At 40.0% G+C, this 13,611-nt stretch overlaps 1 protein-coding gene across 4 annotated transcripts in view; it reads left to right on the top strand.

Moving 5' to 3' along the window:
• LOC140185060 (T-cell surface glycoprotein CD3 delta chain-like) overlaps positions 1-13,611 on the top strand; it is a 50,487-nt gene that overhangs the window by 8,396 nt on the left and 28,480 nt on the right. Inside the window, exons 4-6 of one of the 4 annotated variants that reach the window (XM_072238292.1) lie at positions 200-322; positions 1,697-1,743; positions 3,142-4,426. The exons of 1 other annotated variant lie outside the window; for it this stretch is intronic. In XM_072238292.1, the coding sequence (XP_072094393.1) occupies positions 200-322; positions 1,697-1,743; positions 3,142-3,204 (233 nt within the window). In that variant the 3' untranslated portion in view covers positions 3,205-4,426. Of the gene's footprint in view, positions 1-199; positions 323-1,696; positions 1,744-3,141; positions 4,427-11,416; positions 11,438-13,130; positions 13,320-13,611 lie in introns of those variants that run through there. 2 more of the 4 variants (XM_072238294.1, XM_072238291.1) reach the window with 2 other exon arrangements.

Here is a 13,611-nt window from a genome sequence, read left to right on the forward strand (position 1 = left end):
GGTTTCTTTCTTAAAGACAGAATGGGACATCTGATTACCATGGCTGTACTCTCCAATTCAGCACTGGCTGAACTTTGGAAGAAAGTCAGCTACTTCCCAAAGGTGTTTATCAACATAGCATCAATAAGATTAAGAAAAAGGATATCCTGAGAAAATTTTTATAAAAATTGACATGTTTTCACCCTATTTTTAATTTCAGTTTGCAAGAATTGTGTGCAGTTGGACCCTAACACCATCTCCGGAATTGTGATTGGAGACCTTATTGCCACCATCTTTATCGCTGTGGCGATTTACTGTGTGGTATCTTCAAATAAGGGGAAAGGTTACCATTTATATTATTAATTCTAATTAATTTTGCCCTGATTTTTTCAGACTTTACTTCCTTTACCTTTAAAGTCTTTATGTTCCAGGACAACCTTTGTCCTTGGGCCAATACTTCATTCGTCAGTCATGGTAGAATAATGTACATATCCCAGCAAAGCTCATTGGAACCGTGAGTTGTTGTTGAACCTTGCGGTATGGGTTTTCAACCAAAAGCCCTTCAAGAAGTGGGACCTTATCTTGTTGGACAGAATGCGCCCAAGGTCACTTTTCCGTTTCCAGAATTTTTAAAACTGAATTAAAACTGACCTTCTGACACACAGCCCTAGATGGCTCTATGTAATATTTTATTTATCTTCATAATGTTCTACTATTCTGATTGGTTGTTTACCTGTTTACTCTGAACTACAAAGACACAGTACCTTGTCCTTTGTGTGTTGGTAGTCAAGAATAAACAGGAGGATTTCCAAATGTTTCTGATCAGGAAATCTGATTCATTTTCTGCGTCACTGTCATTCTCAACATCTTAAGGATAAGTTCGGTGAACCAAGAGTTTAGCCCTAGAAATTATTTTACCCCTACATCTGTGACTGGTGAGCTCTCACAGCAGTTTCTGGCGGAAGTGGCAAACAAAGTGAAATCACTGAAATACAGAGATCTGGGCAGGGAGTCACCTTGGCACCTTGATGTCAGAGTAGAGAAAGTGGAAGAAATGTCCCAGCTGCTGGACCAGGGGACATGACAATGAGAAGGAAAAACAAAGTTAAAGAGTGCAGGAAATCTCAAGCATTTAACCTCCACTTTCTTATCTTTTCATATATCCAAGTTATTTTTAAAGCCAGTAGTAAGAAAACAGCATATCAACCATGATACAAAACCTGGCTAAGTTTTTGGTCTTATAAACCTGTTATTTATATGCAGGTCATTGGTTACCATCAGTAAAAAAGGATAATTTGCCTTCCTCTTAATTTCTTGAATTTGGGGTCATTATTTAGTGTTTTACAGTTGAGAGGTACATTTAAACACATGCAATAATATGATAATTAGCAGAAAATCTATTATTGTGATATTAATAGAGTGACAAATACTGCCCAGGACACTGGGAATAATTTCCTTCTCATGAAAGTAGTATAATGCATGTTATACTATATGTCATCAACAGCTGACAGGAACTCGGAGTTCAATGATCCTTCTGAAAGAAGGAATATGTAGGTTGCTTCACTAGCTTGAACATGGGGGAGTTCAGCTGTACTGGAAGTGTTGTCTTTCAAAAGGAACAGTCCTGTCAATTGTTTGCCTGTACATTAGGGGCATTGGTCCAGCTGCAGATGATGATTCCAAGTTTCTTACTACTTTGCTTGTACTTTCCTTCCAGCTTCTGGCAATAGGAGCTTTGCTCCCCATAACAATGATCTCTATCAGGTAAGGACAGTTAACAGTTATCATCTATAGTAATTGCTTAATTGAGTTTGAGTAGGTTTTGGTCTTTGGAGCATTGTGTAGCTAAATGTGTGGAGTTTGCATGTTTTTCCTGTTACCCCAATGGGTTTTCCCCATGTGCTTCAATTTCATCCAGCCCCTGGTGTGTGCAAGAGGCAGGAGAATCAAAAAAGTTATTGATGGCCATGTACAACATATTAGTTTACAATGGAATCAATTGGAGAAAGCAAACAACATAAACTGATAGATGAGAACGCAAGGGAGCTGGTATCCAATGGTTTGCTGCCTTTATGGTTGAGGGTGGCTTGACCCTACCACCACCATCCCCCCCAAATATAGCCAATTCTGGCTATGTCCAGCTGATCCGGAGATAATTGGTGGGAATATAGGCAAAACCTTCAGATATCTTCCATTGAGGAAATGTTTTACTTGTAAGCACTGAAAAGCATCTTCCCTGAAACTGGCAGTCTCAGGTTTTGCAATATGGATGTGTTGGTACTGAAGGATTGGGATGGGAAGAGGAGAACTGCTCCTAGAACTCTGCCAAAAAAACACGTACAGGCATGGATATGCATAACTCTCCTTCTTGGCGGAGGTTTCCTGCTACTGGAATGGGTGGAATGCAGGTATATTAGTGCAAAGAGCTGAGAGTGTGAAGCTGTAATTTTGTAAATCCATATACAGTGAAGTGAAAGAGATTTTATAGAGAGACAGAATGTCTCAGGCCAACCAAAAACTGATCTGCTTAGATTAAAGATACTTCTAGCTCTTGACCCTTGGCTTTGGAGATAGGAGTCTTCAAGAATTCATCCGGATTTCTTCTACACTTTATAATAGTTTCTATCTCCACAACTCTTTCAAACAGCAAGTTGTGCACTGTTCACCTCCTCCCACCACTGCCTTTGATGAAGAATTTTCCTCAACCCTTCCACCAATTGTCTAATGCTTTATTCTATATTTATCGCTCTTCCTTCAGAGAGAAGTATCTCCCTTCCCTTCCTTCTTTCCAAGTCTCTCATAATTGTACATTTATAATGACACAGAGTCCATTCAGTCCATCACTCTGACCTATGAACATATCCTTTGCAGCTAACGATCATGACAGGCATCCAAATCTCTCTCAGCTGCCCTTGTTCCAAAGAATCAACCCCAGCCTACCCAGATGCTCCTCATAGCTGAAAACTCGCAACACAGGGTACATCCTCTGAAATCTTTTCTGTATTCGTCTTATTCTTTCACCTCCTTTCTATGATGTGACAACTAGAATTGAGAGAGATAGCTGGAGTTTCTTTGTGACTCATGGGGAGGGGGGAATAAAGACAGTAAATAGTCACATTTCTATTGAAATTGAGGTGATAACACTCTAACGTTATTTTCCAGGAGCTTGCGAATCGTAGAGGGAGCTCTGAATACAGTCAGCTTACTCCACGCCTGAAAATATAAAACTGGGATTCAAAGACTTTCAGCCAAGCAGATTTTAGTTATCTTGTGCTTACTGCTTTTGCTATTTTTTTTGTTAAACCATTTTTAAGAAGCTATTTTGCAAACAAAAGCAAAAAATTGTATTAAGCTGTAGCTCTGTTATACAAGACCCCACTATACAATATTCTCCATTCCAGCTTCTTAATGAGGTGGCTAAAATGTAATGTCCTTGAGTGGGGCACCCCCCCCCCACCCCCAGCACTAAATGCCAGAGCATCTTCCTATTGTATGTTTGAATGGCCAACAAAGGGCTGAGAGTGGAGAGTATACAGGAACAGCTCAGAAAGAACTGCCGGCAGTTGTGCTGTTTGGGGAACTTGTGAAGGACAGTTCATTCGTGTTCAGACTGCAGCCTTGTTGCTTATGCTGGAAATACCAGAGCAAATGTGAAATTGTATTAGTGTAATTTCAGTGAGGACATTTTGTGGATGAATAACTTAATGGGCTGAAAATGCAAAGTGTAATTTCTCCAAATCAGCCTGGCTTATGGTAATGAGTACAATATAGCAAAACCCCAGATGTGCGAATATCTTCCCCTGCCATATTGTAAGTGAAATATCTGGTACAGAGTGAGTTTGTGAGAAACCAAATAGGAAGCTACTGATACTGCTGCTGCTGCGAGACTTAAGAAAACAAGTTGTGATGTGGTCAATAAGTTTGGCTCACAAGACAACATTTTGTGAGAGAAGAGCTTTATGATAGCGGTTAGAATGCACTGAACTTTTGTTAACACGGACTTGTAGAGAAGCAAAGAATAGTTAGCTTTCCAGGATAGAATAATTGGTTTATTATTGTCACAAGTACTAGGGAACTTTGTTTTGCATGCCATCCATATAGATCATTTCACAACAACAGAACATCAATGTAGTACACGGGGGGTGGGGGGAAGCAATAACAGAATGTGGTGTTACAATTACAAAGTGCAGTTAGGCGGACAATAAGGTGCAAAGTTATGATGAGGTAGACTGTGAGGTTGAGAGTCTGTTTGCATAATATATCTGTACCAAGCATATCTAACCATTCTAATCTATAGAAAAGGCACTGGTTCCATAGTTGCTGCACGAGTTATACGTTGCTGGTTCCTCTACCTTGTCTTCTCAAAACTTTTTGTCCATGCTTCCACATATTTCATAGCAGGAATCATTTGTAGCTTTTTGATTGAGAACAATTAAATAAAATATCTGTGAATTTCATATGGTGTGAATGTGTCCTTGGTGTTTTCAATTAAAGCAGAATTCAAGGGGTAGGGTTGACTTTCACATTTAAAACCCCAGCAATACACTCGGTGGCCACTTTATTAGGTACCTCTGTACACCTTGTTAATGCAAATATCTAATTATCAGTCATGTGGCAACAACTCAATGCATAAAAGCATGCAGAGATGGTCCAGAGATTTAGACCAAACCTCAGAATGGGGAAGAAATGTGATCTAAGTGTCTTTGCCCATGGAATGATTGTTGGTGCCGGATGGTATGGTTTAAGTATCTCAGAAAATGCTGATCTTCTGGGGTTTTCATATACAACAGTCTTGAGTTTACAGAGAATGGTGCGAAAAGCAAAAAACATCCAGTGAGCGGCAGTTCTGTGGGCCTTGTTAATGAGAAGTCAGAGGAGAATGGCCATACTGGTTCAAGCTGACAGAAAGGTGACTTTAGCTCAGATAACCACGGTTACAACAGTGGTCTGCAAGTAGAGCATCTCTGAATGCATAGCATGTCGAACCTTGAAGTGGATGGGCTACAGCAGCAGAAAACCACACCAGACTCCACTCCAGTACCTAATAAAGTGGCCACTGAGTGTATATTTTGTACACAAATCAACTGAAATCTTTCATTTGATTTCAGACTGTAACGCAATCACCAGTGTCTCTTCTCTATGAATAAGCAATCCAAACTCTTTTGTTACATTCCGAAAAGTGAATCTCATTCAGGTATTCATTATTCTACATGTAAACCCACTAACTGTATTGCAGCCTGTGACTCAAATGCAGGTAATTCCCACATTCCAGGGAGGTGTGTTGTATTCCGAGAAAACCATCGGTCTTGCAATTTTGCATAAAACAAAGCCACATCATTCCGCATGTGCCAAGAAACGCAAGCTGAAGATAAAATTGGCAAACAAATTCCATAGAGTAGATTTTATTCTGAATCCCAGAATTTTGGGTACTGATAAGTGAATTTGACCAGGGTGAATTTCTGTTGCTAAATGGCTGCGATGTGGATCTCACCTGCATCGGTTTTCCAGTGTAGGAAACTGCTGAGCTCCTCAATTAGATCCCAGCCTTTAACTCACTACAGCTATCGAAATCCAATAGAATGGCATGTTGCCATATTTGTGAACCATGAAATTCTGCTTATAATACACTGAGCCACGATTAAAGCCATTCACTTTCTCATACTGACTGAAATATAACCTTGATGGTGTTTTGTAAGGCGAGACTTGAGTGGCACACATTTTATTTACACAAAAACCCTCAGATGACCAGTGGTATAGGGCATCAGCACTGGACTTTGAAGTTGGTGGTCCTGAGTTCAAATCTAGCAGCAGTAAAGGCCTGGAAACCGACTTTTGTATCTTGCCACAAAAACTACCACGGTCACAATGAGTCGACAGCACTAAACACACTGGTCTCCTGTGATCTAGGTAACTGAGTGAGTGAGATGGAATAAATCTGGTAACGTATGTGAGATAACAGCGTGTGTTAATGTGCTCTGAAGCTGGCAAGAGATATGAACGCAAAAGGAAAAGGAAGGAGTTGAAGATGATGCAAGCGCTTAGAAAGACAAGCAGTTGTCTAAGTGCGTGGGAGGGGGAAGTGCTTATCAGATATTGGGACTTGCTGTGACATCACATCCCCTCAGTTTTGTACATCTGTCAAACCTGACAGAATAGTCAGGTTTCATAATGGTAGTTTCATAACCTTCAGGACTGGAGTTAGATTAGTTCTTGGATTGGAAGCTAAAGAAATTCAGCATGACCCTGACAACTTTTACCAATTTTTATTGATGCACTATAGAAAGCATTGTGTCTAAATGCATAATGGCTTGGTACGGCAACTGCTCTGCACATGACTGCAGAGTGGTGGACACAGCTCAGCACATCACAAGAACCACTTTCCCCTTTATGGACTGTGTCTATACATCTCACTGCCTCAATAAAGCAGCTAACATAATCAAGGACCCTACCCACTCCGGATATTCTCTCTTCTTCCCCTCCCATATCGGGCAGAGGACACAAAAGCCCATTAGGCTCAAAGGCAGCTTCTATTCCTGTGTTATCAAACTCTTGAACAGACCTCCCTGCGCTTTTTCTGTAGCTTGATACAGGTGACAATGATAAACCAATGCCAGTACCAATAACCATAACCCAGCCGTTTAAGAAAGCAGAGGGAAACCAGGAAACTGTAAGCAAGTGAGTCTGGGCTCAGAGATTAGGACATTATTAAAATACAACTATTGGGAAATGGTAAAAGGGCCATTGAAAATCCATCAGCAAAAGTCAACAAGGATTTATGAAAAAGGAGTTTTACTTCATAGAATTATCAGCCATAATGGCTTCCATTTCTTTTGGTTGTAATAAGGGAAGCAATTGATGTAATATATTTGGATTTTTTGTGAAGCATCCAAGAAGTTGCTCGACTCTGAGATTAAAGACTGGGATGGTTGGATTAGAATAATATATTAGCAAGGATTTGTTGAAAGCAAAATACAAGAAACTAATGACAAGATCTTTGTCCACAGAACTTGGGGAAAAAATGGGAGGTGATTTTAGGAGAAAATGAGAAATTTTCCTTAGTAGTGAACTCTAGTCATAGAAATAGAATCAGAGCTTATGGACTCAGATTTTCTTATTTTATATCTAAGATTTTCTCAGAGGTCTCTGAATTTCTGAATTCCCTACCCACTGAAGGAGTAAATAGTAAAGTATTGATAAATTTTATGTTTTTTAACACTGTGTGAGCAAAGGAATATGGGAGCAGAGCAGAACTATGCAGAGATGATCTCATTGAATGTTCTAAAAGACCTGTAGGTCCTGATGGCCTCTCCTGTGCCTATTTTCACATTCTTATAAGCAATTAAAATAATGAGATGTGAGTTCTAGTTTGTTGCTTTAATGTTCTACCTCCTGAATTAAGTTCTCAATTGCATCAGTTCCTGGGAGAGGTAGTTGGGATTGGTGCAGGAGGACCTCCAAACATTGCTTTGTTGAGCATCTGGTAACAACCTGGGAGAATAACGGTGAACCTCACCCATGACCCCCCAAGTCTAAATTGGGTTGCTGTTAGGAACAAGCTGTACCGCCGATCAGAAAATTCCAAGTCAATCCCACCACTTGGAGTATCAAGAGCAGAGGGTGAGCCACATTGAGGACAGAAGGAAAAGGATTAAGGGAAACAGGCCGGTGTTTTAATATACTGGATAAAATATATAATATCATAACTTGTTTCTTGCTGGATCATGTCCTGCCCAGTGGCAATTAATCCAATGGTAGAGGTGTTGTCTGGGTAGGAATGACAAGCTGACACCATGTCCCTTTGTGGACTACGTACTCGATAGGACAACAGTATTGATTCTGTATCACATTATCCAAAATCCATTAATTTTATAGGACCTTAGTTACCCCGCACTACATGGCATGCCCTTTCCCCACACTGATAATGTAACATGTTGCTCACCTGCTACTTACATATACTTGTACATGCTCATCTTGGTCTATTGTTGTACCAAATTATCCTGACACAGAATTCTCACTATCTATTACTGTTGGAGCAATTCTCCAGATATCCCTCTCATTTTCCCTGCACCATGTCTTATTCTATCCACCTTCCCTCTGAGTTATCTCCATGTTAAAACTTAACTTATTCTGTCACATATCAGGACACTGGAACTAATCCAACTAGACTTCACATTCTACGTTATTAGCTGGTATTCTGAGCTGTCCTTAGAACCCATAGGAATACAGGTCACCCTTCACATGCCTAACACCTTTATTATGTTAATACATTTGTTTCAGAACCATTGTGGTCGCATTTTAAAATGTTAAAAAGAAGATTATTGCTCTTTAGATAGAATTCAATGAGAATTTGCCTTTGACAAACTATCCAGCTTCACAAGTGGTGATCTTATAATTAATAACTGCTCACTGCATTTCATTGATTTAAATGCGATGAGCAGATAATCACAAACAGGCCTGTTAAGTACCAAGAGCAAAAGAAGGAATTTGTATCAGGTTACCCCTCTGTAGGAACATGAGCCCTGAGGGAGCTCTGTCCTGTTGGAAAAACTCTCCTTTTTGCTGGACTCATCATCCAAGTTCTTATTTCCTTCAAAGGTGGGTGTAAAAGGCTCCACAACATTTTTTCCCCATAGTCCAACAAATATTTATTCCTCAGCAAACATAACAAAAATTTCTCTGGTCATTGTCATGTCAATGTTCATGGGACTTTGCTAATCGCAAATTGGCTGCTGTTTTGCTAACATTATGGCAATGAATTCACTTTGCACTTCATTGATGGTAGAACACCTGAAGCCATGACAGATCTGGATTACAAGTCTCCCATTAGCATCTAACTGTGTATTAGATTGACTGTTTATTTGCTCAATATGACAGTTGAACTCAAACATTTATTTTCGCACAGAGAGGCACTGACTGTTGCTGCTTATAAATATATTTATCAGAGAAAACACTGATAAGAAAAGCTCGTTGCTGATTGGTTGATAAAGTTAGTCAGCGCTCACGTATCAGTCTCTAATCTCATCTCTCGCCTTCCAACATGGTTGCTGAGCGAGGTACTTCAACCCGCCTTCAGATAAATCCGGCTCGTTGTCAGCCAAACATGCAGTAGGGAAAGGGTTAATCCATTGCTTATGCGCCTATGTTCATGAAAAGCCAATCGTTCAATCCTTCTGAAGTGAAGTTATTTCAACACTTGAAATTATCTTGTTATCTTTATGTGTTCTTTAATGATTTTTTTTGTGCTGAATATTTCCTGCTTTGCAACAGCATCTGTGCTTCTGAAATCCTTCATTGGGACATCCTGAATGAAAAGTGCCGAAGAACATTTTCCTTCCTTTTCTTGCTTGCTTACATTTCTCTTTCAGCCATTTTGATTATTATGCTCTCCTGCTCTACAAGATCCTCACATAATTCATTCAAGGACACAGGATGTTAGGTTAACATTAGGACTTGAAAGTAACAAATATGCAGCTGATTGACGTACAGTACCCTTGGCCCCTAGATAACAGAGCAATCTTGTATTTTGTTTGGTGTGACGACTGAAATATGATTTTATCATCAAACAATCATGGCAGTGAAATGTCTGTTGCATTCACTAAATAAATACAATATAGCCAAAGTAGGTGTTGATACTTTGCCCCCTTGTTTCACCATCAGTCACAACATCCCAAACACTGTAAGTACTGAAAGCAGGCAGCAGCAGGAGTAGGATAAGATCAATAAGCCCCTGGATCCTGTTGCATCATTTGGTAAAGTAAATTTATTATCTGAGTACCTATATGTCACCATGTACTATTTTGAGATTCATTTTCATGCAGGCATATATAAGGAAATAAAGAAATCATATCGTTGAAGATATGAAGAACTATACATGTATAAAGACTGATAAGCAACCGATGTGAAAAAGATAATAATACTGAGAACGCGAGTTGTAAAGTCCTTGAAAGCGCGTCTGTAGGTTGTGGAAAACTATAACAGAAATGGGATCTAATTCCAAATGCTTCTCTTTTCCCCTTATTGCTTTATTTAAAATTTTCAATGATCCTAGTTTAATATTAACATTTGAACAACATTAATGGCTATTATACACCTTCTGAGTTCACTTGAACCATTGGAGTCCAAATACTGGTCTCGTAATCCATAGAGCAGCCTGTTCAAGGCCAGTACTTCTTCATTATCACAAGAGATTCTGCAGATGCTGAAAATCCAAAGCAACACACACAAGATGCTGGAGGAACTCGGCAGGTCAGGCAGCATCTATGGAAATGAATGCTCTCAACGTTTCAAGCCGAGACCCTTCATCAGGACTCAATATGATTTATTGCTTTGGATTGAAGATAGTACACCAAGTATCACTAGCTAGGCATTTGCACCACAGAACCAGAACTTCCCAATATTTTGACCAGTATCTCACTAAACTGTTTTCTTATTTTTGTGCTATCCTACATCAATGTAAATGAGGTTACAAGTCTATTTGTACCTGACTGCCTTTAGATTTCTCACTGCTTAGAAAATAATCTGTCCAATCCTATATAAGTCCAAAGCAAATTATCATTTATTTGCACAATTAAATTAATTTGCAATACTCAATCATTTACAACAAATGTACTCAATTGTTTAAGTCTATTCATTGTTCTTCATATTTTTTCTACACTGCTTAAAGTGTCTTTTATCTTTGTACTTTTTTTGTGGTTCATATCCCACAATAAATCATAAATAGTTCATCAAATGTTCCCACATAACTGAAGGTCCAACACCCGTCCTTATAATCAAATTTTGCCAATTTGACCTCTCTTGTACAGCTCAGCTGATTTCTTAGCCAGCTCGATAACCTGCCTTCAATTCCAGAAGTTTGAATTTCAGCTCACATTCTCTTATCAGAAGATTTCTACAATTTTATATAAACAAAATATCTTAGCATTGCTGACCACCAGTTCAGTTACCTCTTCAAAATGTTCAATCACTGTCCTCTGACATGAACCTTCACAGATGTATGCTAGTTCTTTCTGAAAGCTGACAATACAGTCCCTCGTGTTTTAATCAAAGGCACAAGTAACTTCTCCTTAAGTTATTTTCATTACAAGTAACTTCTCCTCAAATTATTTTCATTAACAGGTGTATAATTACCTAAATTTTCTGCCCTGACTTACTCAAAAAGTGGAATAATATGTGTAGATTTTCTGTACTGGGACAATGAAAAGTTTGGTGGAGAGAGGGAGATTGTGGGAGGTACGGGAAGCAGGGATGGGATGATGTTTGTCAACTGTGCAACTCTCTCCGCCAATTGATATAAAACCTTAAAGAAAGAGCCTTCAGCATCCTTATCCAGCAAAAATATTGATCTTAAAAATGGTCTCTTCATTTTGACAGAGATAATGTAAAGCACACGTTAACCGTACTTGGTCGTGTTCTCATTTTCTTTTTCTGTTATTTTCAGGAGTCAGCGAGGCAGAAATAAGTAAGTGTCCTTTTTTAGTAACATTGGAAGTGAATTAAACTTTTGGGAGATACTACTCGAGTTAAAGCTGCTTTGAGCTGGGAGGATAATCAATGTTTTAAAAACTCTGTGACACCACAGATGATTTAAACTCCTAGTGTTTGCATGATAAAGCCCAACAAAGAAGTAATCTTTTCCACAGGCAACCTTGGGTAACCTTGACACTCACAAACCAAAACTAGTGGTGAAGGGTCAATAAAGCCCTTCAGCAAGAAAATGGGCAAGTATTGGTATTGGTGTATTATTTCCATATGTACCAAGGAACAGTGAAAAGCATTTTTGCATACCATCCAGACAGATCATGCCACTGAGCGAGTCCACTGGCCTCTGGAGATAGGAGGCTGGAGGTGGCCTGTCCTGGAGTTGAAGGACTGTGCATTTGCATGTCTGGGTGTGTGGGAGGGAGGAACGAGGCTTGTCTTGCTGTTGTTGTTTTGTTGCTTGTATTGTCCTGTGTTGTCCTGCCAAGCATTGAGGGCCCGCTACGTTGGCGCTGGCATATGAGGCGACACTTGCGGGCTGGCCCCAACACATCCCAAAGTTGTGTTGGTTGTTAATGCAAATGAAGTGTCTCACTGTATGTTTTGTGAAAAATGAATCTGAATAGTAGAAGGAAAACTGAATGCAGAATATTGTGCTGCAGTTATAGAGAAGTGCAGTGCAATAGACAAATAAAGTACAAGGGTCACGATAACATAAATTGGGAGATCACAAGCTCAAGTCTTCTCTGCTGTTTCTTGAGGTGTTGAGCACAGCAGTGGCCATGCAAAGCTGTGACACCTCCTGATAGGAAGATCTTTATGGTGCAAATTGGTCTTCATGGATCCGCCAAATTTCTTAACCTTCTGAGAAAGTACAGGCATCCATTTCTTGGCTGTGGCGCTCGCGTGGCTAGACCAGGACTAATTTTTGGTGATAATGTGATTGCTGCAGAGAATATGGGAAGATATACTGAATTAGCTATCACTATGGACTGTGAAACAATGGGATGGGTGCACTCAGCTGCCTAGTCTATTGCACGTTCCCTACCACTATGAAGGATGGGGCATGGATAGGGATCACGAAGCAAGAGGCAACAATCTGCTGAAAAAACTCAGTGCTGATAGAACCCGCCGGGTTTTGGTCCTACATGTCGACAATTCTTCTTCTCCCGCAGATGCTGTTTGACTCACTGAGTTCCTCCAGCAGATGGTTTGTTGCTCCAGATTCCAGCATCTGGTGTCCCTTGTGTCTATATGAAGCAAGGAATTGTATGACTTCACCTCCCTCCCTTTGGATGTAAACCTTTTGTGCTTCAAGAATGTAAGCACTCCAGGGCCTGGAATTGCAGCTTATGACCTTGAGTTTCAGACCATCTATTGTGCTATTGGAGGTCCTTGCACTTTCACTTGCCAACCTGAAGATCTGTTTCAAGCCTGGCCCTGGTGCAGGGTGAGAGGGAGCGGATAGTGGTTGTGGGGTGGAGGGGGTTGTGTGCAGAACGCTGATAGAGGAGTACAGCTAGGAAGGAGGAACTAGAACAACAACTGCACAGAATAGTAACCATGTTAGTGACTCCTAACAGAAATAGTACATCTGTTGCATTTAGTGTTTTGAGGCTCTGTGAAGTGGGGAAGAGACCTGCTGGGGTGCAAATTATTCTATGTTTTCCCAGAGATCACAGAGGCTGGAAATTCACTCAGACTACAATGCGATAATGGAAACATAACATTCCAAGGAAATGAAGTGGGAGGTTCCAGGCCCATATCCTCCTGCCCACTGATGATATGGAAAGCCACTGAAGCAGACAACGGGGTGTATGACTGTGCCAAATCTTCAGAACCTACCTTCCTCTTCATCAAAGGTAGGTTGCAAAGTCTTCTCTGTCAAGTACATTGGCCATCCCAAGCACAGTGATTACACTACCTGACTGGTAACTTGACTATCCCACCACGATTTAGGGAATGTACACTGGAATAACTTATTCAGGAAGAATCTGAATTGCAAAGTATCAGTTAAGAAAATAAATACTACAAGAATGATGAGCTTGAAACTACCGGATTGTCATAAAAACCCTCCAAATTCACTTATGCCCTTCTGGGAAGGAAATTTACCATCCTCAGCAATGGGTTGGATCAGAATGAGAATCAGGTTTA

Source organism: Mobula birostris, chromosome 20 (assembly GCF_030028105.1).
Source record: "Mobula birostris isolate sMobBir1 chromosome 20, sMobBir1.hap1, whole genome shotgun sequence".
NCBI lineage: Eukaryota > Metazoa > Chordata > Chondrichthyes > Myliobatiformes > Myliobatidae > Mobula > Mobula birostris.